At 63.5% G+C, this 16402-nt stretch overlaps 1 protein-coding gene across 5 annotated transcripts; it reads right to left on the reverse strand.

Moving 5' to 3' along the window:
* Positions 1 to 190: 190 nt before the first annotated feature.
* TONSL (tonsoku like, DNA repair protein) lies at positions 191 to 16402 on the reverse strand. Of its 5 annotated transcripts, none has more exons than XM_016946311.4 (26): positions 16287 to 16402; positions 16077 to 16172; positions 15779 to 15921; positions 15030 to 15213; positions 14569 to 14698; positions 14133 to 14304; positions 13929 to 14043; positions 12857 to 13002; positions 12609 to 12761; positions 12242 to 12367; positions 11912 to 12101; positions 10544 to 10626; positions 10362 to 10451; positions 8913 to 8985; positions 8643 to 8806; positions 8445 to 8568; positions 7545 to 8305; positions 7361 to 7437; positions 6904 to 7057; positions 6209 to 6287; positions 5397 to 5698; positions 5007 to 5178; positions 3699 to 3874; positions 2501 to 2574; positions 1813 to 1946; positions 191 to 746 (listed from the first exon to the last, which is right to left on the reverse strand). In XM_016946311.4, exons 1-26 carry the CDS (start codon positions 16309 to 16311, stop codon positions 553 to 555), a joined length of 4137 nt encoding a protein of 1378 aa, XP_016801800.3. In that variant the 5' UTR covers positions 16312 to 16402; the 3' UTR covers positions 191 to 552. The 5 variants fall into 5 exon arrangements, 3 of the variants coding, with proteins under 3 accessions (XP_016801800.3, XP_016801802.3, XP_016801801.3); XM_016946312.4 differs by lacking the exon at positions 191 to 746 and adding an exon at positions 951 to 1068 and having other exon boundaries at positions 16287 to 16387; XR_001714862.4 differs by lacking the exon at positions 2501 to 2574 and having other exon boundaries at positions 610 to 746; positions 16287 to 16387.

The following is a 16402-nucleotide window of genomic DNA, read 5'->3' on the forward strand; positions in this document are numbered from 1 at the left end:
GCGACCCCCCCCCCCCCCTCCGTCCCCATCGGCAGCTCGGCGCTCAGCCCTCACGCCTGCGCCCGCCCGGGCTTCGGGCCATTCCCTCCAGCCGCGAAGCCCCCGGGACGTAACCGGCACAGCAGACTCGAAGCCCGGTCTTACCCCGCCCACCCGCCTGCCAGGCAGCCACGGGGAGGGAGGCAGCAGCTTCATTTATTTTATTTTATTTTTTTTTGAGACGGAGTCTCGGTCTGTCGCCCAGGCTGGAGTGCAGGGGCGCGATCTCGGCTCACTGCAAGCTCCGCCTCCCGGGTTCACGCCATTCTCCTGCCTCAGCCTCCCGAGTAGCTGGGACTACAGGCGCCCGCCACCACGCCTGGCTAATTTTTGGTATTTTTAGCAGAGACGGGGTTTCACCATGTTAGCCAGGATGGTCTCGATCTCCTGACCTCGTGATCCGCCCGCCTGGGCCTCCCAAAGTGTTGGGATTACAGGCGTGAGCCACCACGCCCAGCCAGCAGCGTCATTTATTAGGGGCTTCGGTGAGGGTGGGGAAAGGCGGCGCCGGGGTCAGAGGCGCCGAAAGAAGAGCTTGGAGCCGTGGTCCAGCGTGCACTCGCCGGCGCCCGGCCGACTGGGCTGCAGCTGGCGCAGGGCGTCCCTGTCCTCGGCGCAGAGGCGTCTGCTGCACAGCTGCAGTTCCCGGAGCTGCGCGGCTATCTTGTCCCACAGGCCCAGGCCCAGGGGACCCTGGACGGCGCAGCCTGCGGAGGGGAAGAGGGCAGACCTCAGCGCTGCGGGGGCCGGCGGCGTCCTGGTGCCCGCGGCAGGCTCCAGGGAACAAACTCGCTCTCGCTGAGGGCCCCAGGGCTGTAGCGAGGGGCAGTGGGCAGAGCTCAGGAGAGGCCCCATGACTCTCCAGGAAGGGGTGGGATCATCTGCACAGCCAGCGGTCAGACAGGAGGAAGGGTGGCTCCCTTCTTTACCTCTGACAGTGCCCGATCTCAAAGTCCATGCCTACACGTCAGTCTCCCCACCCATAAGAAGAACATAATGGGTCTGCTTGCAAATCTGTCCATCGTGGGCCTGAGTGGATCAAGAGAACACTAAGCTCAGGAATTCAGGGAGCTGGGTGGGAAGGTACAGATGCCAGGAACTGAGGTGTGGGGAAGGGGTCTCACACCAGCACTCGGGTGCCTTCCTGGAAAAGGCGGCCTGGCCCTGGGAGGTGAAGGGGAGGGGGCACAGGAAGAAAGCAGAGCCCCGCTTCGTGCACATTCACTTAAGCCCTCATCCCCTGGAGGGCACAGCCTGCCCCGGCCCCAGCGGGGCAAGCCAGGTCATCAAAGCCCTTCCTGGGGTTGTCTTCCAGACAGCTCAGGTTGGGGACTGCCCTGATGTGGCTCAAGAGAGAACAAGCTAAATCAGACCACAGCCTGGGCAGGGTTGTGTCAGAGGAGCCCCTGCCAGGAAGTAGGAGGGTCCCTTGGCAGTTTTCAACACCCTGACCTTGGGATCCCTTTTCCTGCCAGGGACAAGAAGAAAGTCCCTGTGGAACAGGGTCTTGCCTACCATAGTCTGCTCTGAAGGTTGGGTTGGAGAGACCAGAGGCAGAGACCCACCTCGCCCCCTAACCCATGGTTTTAGGAGCTGGGATCATGCCCCCTTTCTGTCACTGTCACTCTGCCCCCTGCTGCCCCAGCCTCATGGAGCCCAGCCTTGCTGCCTGGCTGGTAGCAGTGACAGCCCCTTAGGAGGAGGCACCTGGGCCTCAGGCAGGTCCCTGAAAAGGCCGAACATGGCAGGCGTGGCCACCATACCAGCACTCACCTGACAGGCCAAGGAAGCTAAGGCCTTGGGGCCGCTTTTGGAGGGTGGACAGGAGCTCTTCCAAGCTGGCACAGCTGATCTCAGGGTTGGCAGACAGATCCAGCGAGATGAGTGAAGGGCACAGAGAGAGACATCTGAGGTAACATGGGAAGAAGTGCAAAGGTTGGCTTCCAGAGAGGCTGTGCCCCAACACTAGGAAAGCTGCCCAAATGCCAGCTCAGGGAGCCTCGGGCCAGACCCAGGGGCTCTGCCTCAGCCTGGCCCAGTAGCAGATGGCCCTCTAGGGTTGGGGGTCCTTCCCAGGGGTCAGGGCCACAGTGGCCAGCTCTGGGTGTGCCTGGCCCAGCTTGGGCTCCTCTCAACACTCCCCAGAGAGCTGACTGAGGCTCCAGGTCATAAGAGCAGTGCCCTCATGTGGGCCGAGGCACAGGAATGACAAGGACACCCCCGGAGGAGTGCTCTCAAGAGCCACAGGCCCATGCTAAGAAAGAAGCCAGAGAGAGGGTAGTCTGCCTTCCAGGGCAGCCTGAGAGGCTGGTGGAAACCGAAGGAGCCAGGTCTTGGGATGTGCTGGGGAGGAGGAGCTGGTACCATTTCTGTGGCCCTTCTCCCATAGCCCAGCTCCCTTGGGGTCCAGAGCCATGAGATCAGACCCCCAGGTCAGCAGGCAGCAGGGAAAGGGCGTTACCTGCACAGGTCTCTAACAGCCTTGTCCCCCAGGTGGTTTGCAGACAAGGTCAGGTGGGCTAGAGCACAGCCTTCCTGGACATGAGCAGAGGCCCAAGGGGGCCAAACGGAGTGGCGCACCTGCCCTGCCTGCTTCCCAGCAGGTGCACCACACCCAGGGGCCCAGAAGGGAGCAGAGTCCCCCATCAAGTTGGAGATCGGAAGGAAACACCTCTCCTGATGTGGGTCACACTCTGCACGTGATAGTGTGAAAATAATAGGGTCCCAGTTGTGCCTGGAAGACCCCCCCAGGAGAGAGCATCAGGGGCCCTAGTGTGCCCCTTGGGACCTTCCTGGCGGGGGGCAAGGCCACCCTGGGTCCCGGGTCCTATCTGGTGGGCAGGAATTCACAGCCTGAGACAGGCAGCTGTACAAAAGCATTCCCCCAGCTGTTTTTTTCTTTTCTTTTCTTTTTTTTGAGACAGAGTCTCGCTCTGTCGCCCAGGGTGGAGTGCGGTGGCACCATCTCAGCTCACTGCAAGCTCCGCCTCCCGGGTTCACGCTGTTCTCCTGCCTGTCTCCCAAGTAGCTGGGACTCCAGGAGCCCGTCACTACGCCCGGCTAATTTTTTGTATTTTTTAGTAGAGATGGTGTTTCACCATGTTAGCCAGGATGGTCTTGATCTCCTGACCTCGTGATCCGCCCGCCTCGGCCTCCCAAAGTGCTGGGATTACAGGCATAAGCTACCACGCCCAGCCTGTTTTTTTCTTTTTCTTTTTTTTGAGACGGAATCTCGCTCTGTCACCCAGGCTGGGTGCAATGGTGCGATCCAGGCTCACTGCAACCTCTGCCTCCCGGGTTCAACCAATTCTCTGCCTCAGCATCCCGAGTAGCTGGGATTACAGGCACCCGCCACCACGCCTGGGTAATTTTTGTATTTTTACTAGAGACAAGGTTTCACCATGTTGGCCAGGCTGCTTTTGAACTCCTGACCTTGTGATCCACCCCCCTCGGCCTCCCAAAGTACTGGGATTACAGGCGTGAGCCACCGCGCCTGGCCCCCCAGCTGTTTTTTTCTAAACCTCCAAACCTCTAACTCTCTCTGTAGAGCCCCTCAGCGAGTTCAGCCCGAATCTGGGGAGAGGTGAGCTCCTCCCAGCAACCCTGGGACCTTTGGCCTCTGAGGCTCAGTATTTTCTGGGTTCTTCCCCACCTCGTACCTTGGCCAGGTATCGGAATACAGGCTCCATGAGGTCCGCATCACCCTTGCCGGCTGCCACGGAGCTGAGCTCTAAGTGCAGGAGGGTGCCAGCGGGCAGGCTCTGCAGGGTCCTGGCCAGGGCAGGGGCTCCCAGGGCGTTGTAGGACAGGGACAGGGTCTTCAGGTGCTCAGCATCTGCACCGGGGCCAGAATCCGTCAGCCCCACGTGGCCACAGCCCTGTACCCACCCCAAGTTCTGGGCCCAGAACCCTCAGGACCCCTTCGGGGAAACCACTACCGCAGTGCTCGCAGGGTGGGGTGGCAAGTGCAGAGGCAAAGGCTCTCGCCCAGGTTCTCCTAGCTGGGAGGGCGGGGCCAGACTTCCAAGCTCGGCTGCCCCCAGTTCTGGACAACTTGCCCTCTCCCACCCCACAACCACACAGTCCTGGGCCACATGCCTCTGCACGGTGGGGGTGCCAGGGGAGTGCACTGACCATTGTTGCCCCCCTTACACTCCCCCACCCCTGGATGACACCCAATTCCCAGCCTCTTGGCACTGGGACCCCAGTCTCTGCAGCCTGAGTGGGCTCACAGTGGAACTGCCTCAGGCGAACAGCACTCAGCTGGCGAGCACGGGATGGGGACCACAAGACACTAGCTGCCCGGACTCTGCTCTCGGTGTGTCCTGCGGGGGTCAGCCTGGCTAGGTGGGCACCAGACGCCCCTCGGAGGCAGACCCTGTACCCACACATCCATCTATTGCTCCCAGGTGCCAGGCCCTCCCGGAGACCCAGGTCTGGCATCCCAGGCCCCTAGACGTTGTTTGTTTCGTTTTTTTGACACGGAGTCTTGCTCTGTCGCCCAGGCTGGAGTGCAATGGCGCGATCTCGGCTCACTGCAAGCTCCGCTTCCCGGGTTCACGCCATTCTCCTGCCTCAGCCTCCTGCGTAGCTGGGACTACATGCGCCGGCCACCACGCCCAGCTAATTGTATTTTTAATAGAGACGGGGTTTCACCGTGTTAGCCAGGATGGTCTCGATCTCCTGACCTCGTGATCTGCCCGCCTTGGCCTCCCAAAGTGCTGGGATTACAGGCGTGAGCCACTGCGCCTGGCCTAGACGTTTTTTTCTTAAGGGATGGGGTCTCACTATGTGAGCCAGGCTTTCCTGGAACTCTTGGCTCAAGCGATACTCCCGCCTCAGCCTCTCAAGTAGCTGGGACCACAGGTGTTGCCCCTGTGTGCCCAGCCCGGGCCCCCTCTGAAAGTCCTCGAAACCCTCAATGCCCCAGGGCTAGGGAGTAGACAGGGAGTGCCTGGTCAGCTCACCTTGGAAAGCACTACCCAGTGCTGTCTGGTGGCTCGGAAAGAAGCTGGGGCCGAAGCCACACGCCTGCAGGCGCAGGGTGCTGAGTAAGGGGCAGGCGCGCAGGAGGGAGGCCAGGGACTGGCCACAGCCGTCCCCCAGGGGGTTCATGCTTAAGTCCAGCTCCTCCAAACTCTGTGGAAGACACAGGCTGGCAGTGAGCCCCCAGCAGTCCCACGGACAGGGTCCCCCTTGGGGCTTGGCTTGGCAGTCTCTTCCCCACCTTGCCTGGCATAGCCTATTACAGCCGGGCACTGGCTGGCTCTCTCAACTGCCCTAGACCACCCAGGGACCTGCAGAATGGGAACCCCGACTCCCCGCTGTTGAGGGCCTGCTGCTCTCTGTGCCTATACCTGCAAGGTGGCTTGGCCTGGGAGCCCCATGGCAAGCTGGCGCAGGCCTTCGGGACCCAGGTGATTGGAGGAGAGGTCAAGGAGGGCCAGGCTGGGCATGGTGCCCAGGGCAGCCACCAGCTCAGCCACACACTTGTCCCCCAGCCGGTTCCCTGCCAGGCGCAGCTCCCGGAGTGCTGTGTGCAGCTTGAGGGCCCGCAGCAGGGGTGTAAGCTGGGCCTGGTCCAGGGCCAGGGAGCAGGCGCTGAACGAGAGGCCCAAGCCCTGGAGCTCCACGGCCTGCAGCACCTGTTGGTGCTCCCCTGCGGGAGGGATGTGATGTCACCAGGGTAAGGCCGGCCCTTTCTGCCCTCTGAATCCCAGAGGGCAAACCAGGCAGCCCCTTTTCAACAGCCCCAGGGGTCATCCACTCGCACATGCCTGGGGGTCTAGCACTGTGAGGCCCTGGGGGCCGGGGTGGGTCTGCAGCACCCTGAGCTCCACCAGTCACTGCCAGATTCCACACCCCCCGGGACACGCTTTCTGGGAAGCTTCCCCAGCAGCTCCCAGCCCATGCGAGGCCCTCCTCCTTGGGTTTGACTTTCCAGGCTTTCGGCTGCTTTTTGCCATCTCCCTGTCAGCAGATCATGGGGGCTGAGGGCTGTCCTCTCCCTGCCACCCACACATCCAAGTGCAGGACACAGCACCCACCAGGCTGGGGGAGGTGCACCCCAAAACACCCGAGGCCCAGGAATGAACCGGGCTGGTGGAGCCTGTGTGCCCAACCCCCTTGCACGACCTCATCCAGAAACTGCAGCTCTCCTGGCCCTCACCTTGCCCCAGGCTCTGGCAGGCCCTGCGGTAGCGGTCAGTCAACGGGGGCAGGTCCCACGAAGTCACCTCAGCCAACACCTGGAAGGCACCGTCATGAGCCACCTGGGGGCTCCCCCGGCTCACCTCGTCGTTGCTCTGCAGCCATGAGCCACCCGGGGGCTCCCGGTGCCTGAGGCCCTGGCTCCCCTCCCCCCTGCGGCTCACCTCGTCATTGCTCTGCAGCCATGAGCCACCCGGGGGCTCCCGGTGCCTGAGGCCCTGGCTCCCCTCCCCCCTGCGGCTCACCTCGTCATTGCTCTGCAGCCATGAGCCACCCGGGGGCTCCCGGTGCCTGAGGCCCTGGCTCCCCTCCCCCCTGCGGCTCACCTCGTCACTGCTCTGCAGCCATGAGCCACCCGGGGGCTCCCGGTGCCTGAGGCCCTGGCTCCCCCTCCGCTCTGCGGCTCACCTCATCATTGCCCTGCAGCCATGAGCCACCTGGGGGCTCCCGGTGCCTGAGGCCCTGGCTCCCCCTCCGCTCTGCGGCTCACCTCATCATTGCCCTGCAGCCATGAGCCACCTGGGGGCTCCCGGTGCCTGAGGCCCGGGCTCCCCCTCCGCTCTGCGGCTCACCTCATCATTGCTCTGCAGCCATGAGCCACCCGGGGGCTCCCGGTGCCTGAGGCCCTGGCTCCCCCTCCGCTCTGCGGCTCACCTCGTCATTGCTCTGCAGCACGTCAGGGATGAGGTCCTGGGGGGCCAGCAGGGCCCCCTCTTTCCGTAGGGTGAGCCTGGGCAGCAGCCCGCAGGTCTGGTAGTAGCGCTGGGCCGCCTGCTCGGCCAGCCAGGCCACAGAGTGGGTGTCACTGCTGCAGGGACAGAGGCGCTGCTGCTGCTGCCTGCACACAGCCGGGGTGATGCCCCAGGAACCCGCCATCCCTGCCCAGGGCCAGAAGCCCCCTCAGCTGCTTCTCCCATTCCCAGGTAGCCGGCCCCTCCCCTCCCTGCAGCCCAGCACACCACCAGCCCCTCTGCTATTCCTGGGGGCCACAGGGTCCTCCTGGAACACACCAGGGAGCCCTCGTCACACGCCCCACCCTGACGTGCAAACACGAGCACCCTGGCATGGAGCTGCACAGGTGGGCTGCGGGGTAGGGCAGGCGATGCCTCACCTGTGTGGGACAGGGATGAGGAACAGATGATCCTGAACTTGAACTCGAACCCGGATGGGAGGGGGCAGGGCCGGACCCTGGCAGGTGAAGGCAGCAGGGCTGAGTCAGGAGCCACAGTGGGCTCCACCCTACACCTGCCTGCCCGGAGTGGGGAGAGGGCTCTGCTCCAGGTCTGCATACCCACCAAGGGCTGGCCTGCCGCAGAGCTGTCCCCACTGGGCTCTGAGACCCTGGGGGTGCTGGGGCTCCCTGGAGGTTCTGAAGCCAGGCTGCCGGGCCCTGCGTTAACTGGCGCACTGCAACTCTGCATGCAGGTCAGGCGGACCTGCTTGGCTCGGGCACGGGGCCTGCTCTCCTCACTGTCCGACCCAGAGGTACTACTGGGCCTGCGGTTGTCGCCAGTGCCCCGGGGGCGGGGCCGGCGGCTGCGGGTCAGGGGCATGTCCAGCTCCAACCAGTCCCCGGCCAGGCACTCCTCCTCCGGGATGAGCGCTGCCTGGGGGGCAAGGGCTTTGCTGTGGCCCCGCGGTGGGCCAGGCCCCAGCCGGCTCTGAGCACTGCCCACACCCCGGATGGCTGCCTGGTAGGCTGCCCGGCTGGTGCTGGCTGTGGCTGCTTCCCTGTTGCTGGCGGGGCCAGGCGTCCAGGCCGCCACCCGTTGTGCTGTGGCCGAGCACCGAGGCCTCTTCTGGGACGGCCGTGCGGGGCCTGCGCTGTCCTCGCCTTCTGAGCTGCTGCTGCTGCTGGCTGGCCCATGCCTGCTCCTCCGAGGCCTGGCCATGGCTGGTGCCGCCTGCCCTGGGGAGACCCTGACATGGGCCTGAGAGGCCTCTGGGAGTCTAGTGCTATTAGAGGGGGGTTCTGGGCAGGGGCTCAAAGGAGGAGAGGTCTCGGGGTCAAACAGAAGGCTGCTTGGGGTGTGGAAGGCCTGGGAGCTGTGGGGATCTGTGGGAGAGAGAATGCGTGTTGAGGCAGGGGCCCGGCACCTCCCGCTCCACCTGTGATGGAGCATCTCCCGAAATCAGGGCCCGGGGACTCTCAGCGTAGGCACAGCAACCCCAGGGACAAGGGACGCCCTGCTTGCCTTGGCCCGAGGCAGCCGCCTGGAGCAGCATCTCCACGGCCCTGGCCTTCTGCCGCGTCTCCAGGTCCAGGTCCCTGCGGTACAGCTTCACCCACTGCTGCAGCGTCTCCAGCGGGCTGAGGCCCTGTGTGGCATCAGTTGAGCAGGGGCACAGAGCCCCCATAACCTCGCCCTTGCCCTCTGCCCCACCAGGCTCACCTTTCGAGTGCGGAGGGTGACGGACGCCCCCCGTTCAAGCAGCAGCTCAGCCACCTCGAAGTGGCCACAGTTGAGGGCATCGTGGAGGGGGGTGATGCCTTCGCAGCCCTGGCCACCTGGGTCGTCCACTGCGGCCCCGTGGTCCAGCAGGAAGCGGACAATTTCTGCAGACCAGGAGACGTGAGCCCAGCTCCCGATGCCCCGCTGGGACTGACTCTTCACCCCACGTGTCCACCAAGGTGCGCCAGGCTCCTTCTGTGCCTTGCTCACCTAGATGCCCGTAGTTGCAGGCCTCGTGCAGAGGTGTCCAGCCACAGTAGTCCCGAGGGTTCAGGGGGTGGCCCTGTGACCAAGGACAGGAAGGAGCCTGGCCCTGTGTACCTCACAGCCTGGCCCCAGCCCCGTGAGCTCTGCAGCCTGAGCTGAGCCCAGGGCCTCAGTCTTAGAGCCCAGAGCAAGTCCGTGGCCCTGCCCTCTCCTCCTCCGGCCTAGGTGTCACCAGTGAAGGACATGCTTCCCCCTGAGACAGGTGGACCAGCCACAGCATATCCTCCAGCCTCTGTGCCTGCCCGGTCCCCTTGTGGGGAGACAGTGCACCTGGTCACAGGGGCATGAGGCAGGCGGGGCGGGAAGGTGCCCAGATCTCAGCCCATGGGCTAGCCCCCATCCTGGCCAGGCTGACCAACTTAGCTGTAACACAGATGCATACCACACAGCAGGTACCCCATTTTTTTTTTTTGAGACCAGCCAGGCTGGTCTCAAGCTCCTGACCTCGTGATCTGCCCACCTTGGCCTCCCAAAGTGCTGGGATTACAGGTATGAACCACCGCGCCCAGCCTGGGCACCCCATTTTTTTGTGTTTTTTTTTTGAGACAGAGTCTCGCTCTGTCACCCAAGCTGGAGTGCAGCGGCGCAATCTCATCTCACTGCAACCTCCGCCTCCCAGGTTCAAGCGATTCTCCTGCCTCAGCCTCCCGAGTAGCTGGGACTACAGGTGTGCGCCACCATACCCAGCTAATATTTTTGTATTTTTAGTAGAGACAGGGTTTCACCATGTTAGCCAGACTGGTCTCAAACTCCTGACCTCAGGCAATCCGCCCGCCTCAGCCTCCCAAAGTGCTAGGATTATAGACATAAGCCACTGTACCCGGCCTGTGGCTTTTCTTCTGAGACAGGGTCTTGCTCTGTCACACAGGTTGGAGTGCAGTGGCAAGATCATGGCTCACTGCAGCCTCCACGTCCTAGGCTCAAGCAACCCTCCCACCTCAACCTCCAAAGCAGCTGAGACTACAGGCACACGCCACCACATCCACCTAATTTTTAAATTTCTTGGAGACAAGGTCTCACCAGGTTGCCCAGGCTGGTCTCGAACTCCTGGGCTCATGTGATCTGCCTGCCTTGGCATCCCAAAGTGCTGGGATTACAGGCATAAGCCACCCCGCGCAGCCTCTGCTTTTTAAATTTTTTTGAAACAGGGTCTCACTGTGTTGCCCAGGCTGGAGTGCAGTGGCATGATCACGACTCCTGCAGCCTCAATCTCCCTCCCAGGATCAAGTGATCCTCCTGCCTCTAGGACCACAGGCAAGTGCCACCATGCTTGCTAAGGGGCCCCATTTTGCAGATGAGGAAGTTGAGAGTTACAGAGATCAGGGGATCCGGCACAAACGCACAGCTCCTCCATGCTAGGCAGCCTGTCCCACGTCCCAGAGCGGGGCCCACCTGCCTCACAAGGTCCTGGACGCGGCGCAGCTGGCCCTCGATGCAGGCTCGGTGCAGCAGGGTCTCCCCCATGTCGTTTCGCCGGTTCCACTGTGGGCACAGCCAAGCCAGCACAGGGCAGGGGCGTGAGTTGCTGGCAGGGCTGCTGAGCGGGGTGGGTGGGGGCAGGGCACTGTCCTCACCTTGCTCCCCTTCCGCCGGCCCAGGTGGCCCTGAAGCTCCTCGTCCTCCTCCAGCTGCGGGGTCAGGCCATCGGCGTCATCCTCTGGAACACAGCCAAGCCCACCCCAGGGGAGTCCGTGGGAGGTGAAGGTTAGCAGCCCCCACCCTGCTGCAAGCTCCCCAAACTCCCAGGTACAAAGGAGCCAGAGACGGGAGGGCTGAGCTCTGAGGCTGCTGGGCTCTGGGGGCTCCTCAGCAGTGGTCCCAGCGCTGCCTCCATGTCTACCTGACCCTGCTGGGACCCTGCTCCTGCCCACCATCCCTCTGCCCACTTGAGACACACCCCTGAGCTTTCTGCCCTAACCCACGCCTGGCCCTCCCACAGAAGGCCTGCCCGAGGCCCCATCTATCCATGCGCCAGCCACTCATCCCCACACCCAGACCGACTTGTGAGCCAGTCTTCCTCCATCCCACGCCTTATCCACCCCCATCTCCTGAGCTGTGTCGTCAGGCCAGGTCAGCCCTGGAGCCTGGGTGTCCTGCACCTTGCAGCCTCCACCCTGCCTAGGCAGCAGACACACCCGCCTCCGTCCCTGCTTCGGGTGACCCCTCATCACCACGCCCTTCACACCCTGCCAGCTGCCTCTGGGTCTTTCCGCAGCTCCTCACTGTGCCCACCAGCTGAGCAGCATTCCCCAAAATTCTAGATCCTGATCCACCTCCCCCAAGCAACCAACCTGGCAAGGCCCCAACTTCCCACAGCTGCCTGGCCACTCAGGGTTCTAACGACGCCCTCGAGTTCAGAGCTGAAGTCAGAGCCTTCCCTGGAACACCCCCCAACAGGCCTCGCGGACAGGCTCCTGCCACCCACCACTCAGTCAGAAACCAGCCTCCCGGCTACCCGCTAACCCCGCTCTCAGCCCTCTCTCCCTGCACCACGGCCAAGATGGCTTCAGTCCAAGCCCCGCTCCAGCCAGTCCCTCATGCCTGCCCTCCGTGCAGCTGATGTCGCCAGCCTCTGGAGGAAACCCAAGCCTGCTCTGGAGGGTTTCAGGAAGGTGCTCAGCTCTTGCAGAGGTAGCCGGGGCTCTTCAAAGTGCACCGTCTCACCCCCAGCCCCAAATGGCACGTGCCTCTCTAATGGGACCATGCCCCAGCTGACACTCACTCGACTCCCAACCACTGTCTCCTCCAGGAGGCCAAGGCCGCCCCAGGCTCCCTGCGGGTCACCACCTTCTCTGTCCAGTTCCGGGAAAGCACTGGCCGTCCTGCCTGCCTGTGACTGTTCCTGCTACAGCCCTAAGCAGGCTCCACAGCAGCACAGCACACCCCTCTCCAGCCCGGCCCAGAGCAGGCCCAGGGAAATGCAAGGTGCCGCTGGCCCTCACCGCTCTCTGAGAGCTCCACCTCGCCGGCCTCCAGGGCTTCGCTCTCCGCTGTGGCTGCCGCCTCCTCCGCCTCCTCCTCCTCATCTTCATCTTCAGCTACACTGAGCTCCCGTAGTCTGGTTTCGGTCTCAGGGGCCTCCTGGGGCTGCAGCCTCAGCTGCACGGTATGGAGATGCTGCAAGACCTGCCTCTGAGGAACAGAGGGATGCTCAGCTCAGGACTGGGGGCTGTGGACGCAGAGAAAGATGGGGATGGGGCACAAGGGGCAGGCAGGCTGCAACGAAGCTGGGCTCATTGGGGAGCCGGTGTGGGTGGGATGGGCTCTTGCACCTGCAGCTGGGGACGCTGGGCCTGCTGGGCACAGCTGAGCGCTTTCTGGAAGCACGGGGCCAGCAGCTCGTAGGCATCGCCGGCCTCCTCGCGAGACAGTGCAATGTTCAGCCAGGTCTTGGCCTCCTGGAGCAGGAGGAAGGACAGGGTCGGGGGCTGCCGCTCTCTGCGTCCAACGGGCCCCAGTCAAGCTTCCCCGGCTGCCCACACAAAATGGGAGCCCAGCCTCCCAGCTGCCGAGGGTGGATGGTCCTAGGAAGGAGCTGCCCGTCCAGTAAGGACACCTGTCCATGGCCACCCTGAGAACGGCACTCCTGAGGCAGAGACATGGGTGAACCTGCATTCGGGCGGGGAGCAAGGGTTTCACCTCCAGCACGTTGCCGCTGCGCAGCCTCAGTTCCTCCTCATAGTGGCGCACGGCCCCATGGTGGTCCTTCATGTCTCCCAGTGTGGTGGCCAGGGACACGTGGATGATGGCCCGCTCGGCACCCGGTCTGTCCAGCAGCTCAGCAAAACGCAACTGGGGGCAGTGCCAGTGAGGCCAGGGGCTGCCACCCTGGCCAGGCCTCGTCAACCTCACTGGCCCTTCCCTCCCACCCAGCCGGGGCCACACACCTGCTTCTGGTAAGCCTCAGCTGCCCTGGGAAAGTCTCCTGCCTTGGAGAAGAGGTCCCCTAGCTGCTCACAGATGACCATGGCACCCTGAGGGTCTCTGCCCTCGGCCTCTTCCAGCTGTTGCTGCAGCCGGACCACTGCCAGCACTGCCGGGAAGAGGTTCATGCAGGGGGGCAGCACAGGGGGCCCTGACCCCAGCTCTACCACCTGCAAGCTGTGAGCCCTGTGGTGGCCCCCCCACCCTCTCCACACCTCTGCCTGCCTGTTGGTGTGGGGGTTAATAGCAGGGTCTATCTTGGGGACTGGTCTCAAGGGTCACAAGAACTAACACACTTAAAAACTCGGGGCCAGGTACAGTGGCTCACGCCTGTAATCCTAGGACTTTGGGAGGCCGAGGCGGGCAGATCATGAGGTCAGGAGATCGAGACCATCCTGGCTAACATGGTGAAACCTTGTCTCTACTAAAAATACAAAAAATTAGCCGGGTGTGGTGGCGGGCACCTGTAGTCCCAGCTACTCGGGAGGCTGAGGCAGGAGAATGGCATGAACCCGGGAAGCAAAGCTTGCAGTGAGCCGAGATCATGCCACTGCACTCCAGCCTGGGCGACAGAGTGAGACTCCATCTCAAGAAAAAAAACAACACAACATGGATGGTGCCTGGCTCAAGGTAAGGGCTGACTGCTGCCAGCCTCCAGTGGTGGTCTCTGCCATCAGCACTCCTGGACCACACGCATGCCATCCCCTCTCCCACCCTGGGAGGCTAGGGGTACAACTACTGTCTCCAGTTTGCCAATGAAGATGGTGGCTGCGAAATAAAAGCCCAGCTGGTCTCCTGGCCGCCCTTTCATTGCCCCTGACACACTGTGTTGAGCTCAGAGAAAAAAGGGGGTCTTCTCCTGTCAGGAAGTAGGGGTACCTGCCCCTCTTGCTGAAGCTGCTGCCTCCAAGGACAGGTGCTCAGGCCTCCTCTGTGAGGGAGAGAGCCCTGTACACACCTGGCGGGACTCCACCCCGCCCCCAGGCTCACCCCTGCACACACCTCCCAGGGCCCCATTCGGACCCCCAGGCTCACCATGCTGGAGGTTCTGACAGATGGCTGCCCTCTGCACAGGCTTCTGGGAGCCCAGCCTGTAGGCCTTCTTCAGGGCTCGCTTGGCAGCCAAAAAGTCTCCCAGGTCTTGGAGGACCTGGAGAGCAAAGGACAGCAAAGGTTTTGCAGAATCCCCAAGGCCCGAATCTACGAGAGCCTGAGCTCGGAGCCACGCACAGCGGGTACCTGTGCAATAGCCACGCAGCACTCGCTCTCCATGAACCGCTTCCTCATGGTGTGCGCACACTCCCGGGCACCCTCCAAGCAGCGCATAGCCTGGGAGTGCTTGCCCGCGCGCCAGTGGATGGTGCCCAGGTTGTAGCGGGCGCGGAATAGGTCCTCATAAAGGTGGTTCTGCCTGCAGAGGGGTGACGACCACTGAGCACCCAGGAGTGTCCATGACAGCTGCTGATGCCACACGGGCTCCAGCCCTGCCATGCTGTGGTCTCAGGGCCCTAACCATGCCTGGCCTTCTCCCAGTGTGCGGCACAGGTGTGAGAGGTGGGGGGATGAGGCCCAGCCAGACTGCTGTCTCAGGAGGACCCTGGGAAAAATACTCCCCTAACTACTTCCTCCAGGAACAAGGGACTCCACTCCCTCCTGGGGCGGGGCAGGGCCTTACTCCGCAAGGAAGATGCTCTTCCTGAAGTAATCGTTGCACAGGGCTGTCTGCTGCAGGCTCTCAAAGGTGAGGCCCAGGTTGAGGTAGAGGCGGGTCCTCATCTCATTCAGCTCCCCCTGGGCCAGTGTCCCTGGAAGATACCCCCCCAAACACTCAGCCACTTCCTCCCCACATGGGGTTTCCAGCTTTGGGCCCCATTTGGGGCCTGTGCAGTGCCTCTCCTACCCCCTCCCTCCTCCCGAGGTGGGTGCAAGTGTCCTGCTGCAGATGGAGCACAGAGTGGATAAAGAGCTGACGATCTCCAGGGGAAAGGTTGAGCGGGGCATGCACCCCTCACACAAGAGCCCTGCAAAGGGAGGGCTCCAGAAGACGGGATTGCCCAAGGAGGCTGCGGGGGTGCTGGGCTGCAGCCTCTTCGGCCCGAAGTTCAGGAGGCAGAAAACGCGGAGGGGTCTGCCCACCCTCCAGCTCCTCATCCACAATAGCCAAGCTCTTCTCAAAGGCAGCCTGTGCCTGCAGCAAAGCATCCCTCGACTGGCAGTGGTCATAGATGTCCAGGTGGGTGCGGCCGATGGTGGCCCAGGCCCTCTGCAGCTCCGTGTGGTTGCGCAGGGAATGTGCCAGCTCCAGGTACTGGTGCTGGTGCTGAGTGTGGAAGGAAGTCACTGCTGTGAGCCGACTCCGCCTCAAGCAAACCGGCACCGCCAGATTCCCAGAGACCCTGTTCTTGCTAAGGAAAGAGCCTGCTCCCCCTAACCCCCACAGAGCAGGCCAAGGCCAGACACGTGCCCCTCCTCTGCATGCCAAGGGCTCTCTGTGGTGACAGTGGCTTCACGCTGTATGCAGCCAACGCTGTCACGTGGGGAGGGGCGGCTGGGAGTTGGCGGGGGGGGGGGGTTGCAGTCCTGCCTCCAGCAGCCAGGGTCAGGGAGAACTTTTGGGATGGGGCCTGACCTCCCCCAACACAAACACAGCTAAAATAACGTTCAGTAATGGTTTCTGGTGCCAGGAAACCTACTCCTGCCCCAGTCCCAGGAAAGGCTGTGGGGTTCCCACCGGAGGACTGGCCCGGGGCGGTGAAGGCAAGGCTGCGTCAGGTCAGGTGTCCCCTCCAGCCCGAGGCTCCTGACGGCGAAGACCAGGCCTCCCTCCTCAGAAAAGGGCTCCAGAGGCCGACCGGGCTGGACGAGGCCAGTGAGGGCGCCCGCACCTGCAAGGCAGCCGGGTAGTCCTCCATCTCGGCCAGGCGCTCTCCGATCTTGCGGTGGGCCACGGCACAGCCCAGAGGGTCGTCAGCGCGCTCCCGAAGCTGCAGCTCCTGCCAGTGCTGCTCCAGAGCCTCGGCGTAGCGGCCTAGGCGGGGGCACAGCACGGCCTGGCAGGCGTCGCGGGTGCGAGGGCGGCCCTGGGGCGGCGTCTGCCGGAAAAGCCCGTCGCCCCCCGGCCCCCGATCCCGGCCCGGGCCCGGGCCCCGGCCCTGCCTCCCGCCTCCTGGTCCCGGCGCTCACCATGGCCGGCCAGGAGCTCCCCCAGCTGGTGGCACAGCGCGGCCTCTTCGCGCCGCTGCCCGGCCCTCTGCGCCTTGGCTTTCGCCTTGCTCAGCTCTGTGGGAGGAAGAGGAGGGCTGGGCCTCCGCGGCGGGGTCCGGGGCCGGGGCCGAGTCCCAAGCCCTCCCCAGCCTCCGCGCCCCCGGAGGAAGGGGTCCCCGAGGGACTTACGGCGAAGCTCGCGCTCCAGGTTCATGCTCGGATCGCCGCGGGATCCGGACTTCCCGCGCTGCGCCGCGGCGCCGCGGCCCCGCCCCTCGCCGCCGACACGCAGGCCCCGCCCCTCG

The sequence above is a fragment of the Pan troglodytes genome, chromosome 7, assembly GCF_028858775.2.
Source record: "Pan troglodytes isolate AG18354 chromosome 7, NHGRI_mPanTro3-v2.0_pri, whole genome shotgun sequence".
NCBI classification, from domain to species: domain Eukaryota; kingdom Metazoa; phylum Chordata; class Mammalia; order Primates; family Hominidae; genus Pan; species Pan troglodytes.

Bases quoted from the DNA above. Each gene is read 5' to 3' on its own strand.
- TONSL (XM_016946311.4), bottom strand. From the start codon at position 16,311: ATGAACCTGGAGCGCGAGCTTCGCC. The intron at 12,762-12,856 runs GTGTGTGGCCCC...CACTGCCCCCAG, and splicing joins CTGAGGCTTACCAGAAGCAG to TTGCGTTTTGCTGAGCTGCT. The intron at 7,058-7,360 runs GTGAGGCATCGC...CTGTCCCTGCAG, and splicing joins CTCATCCCTGTCCCACACAG to CAGTGACACCCACTCTGTGG.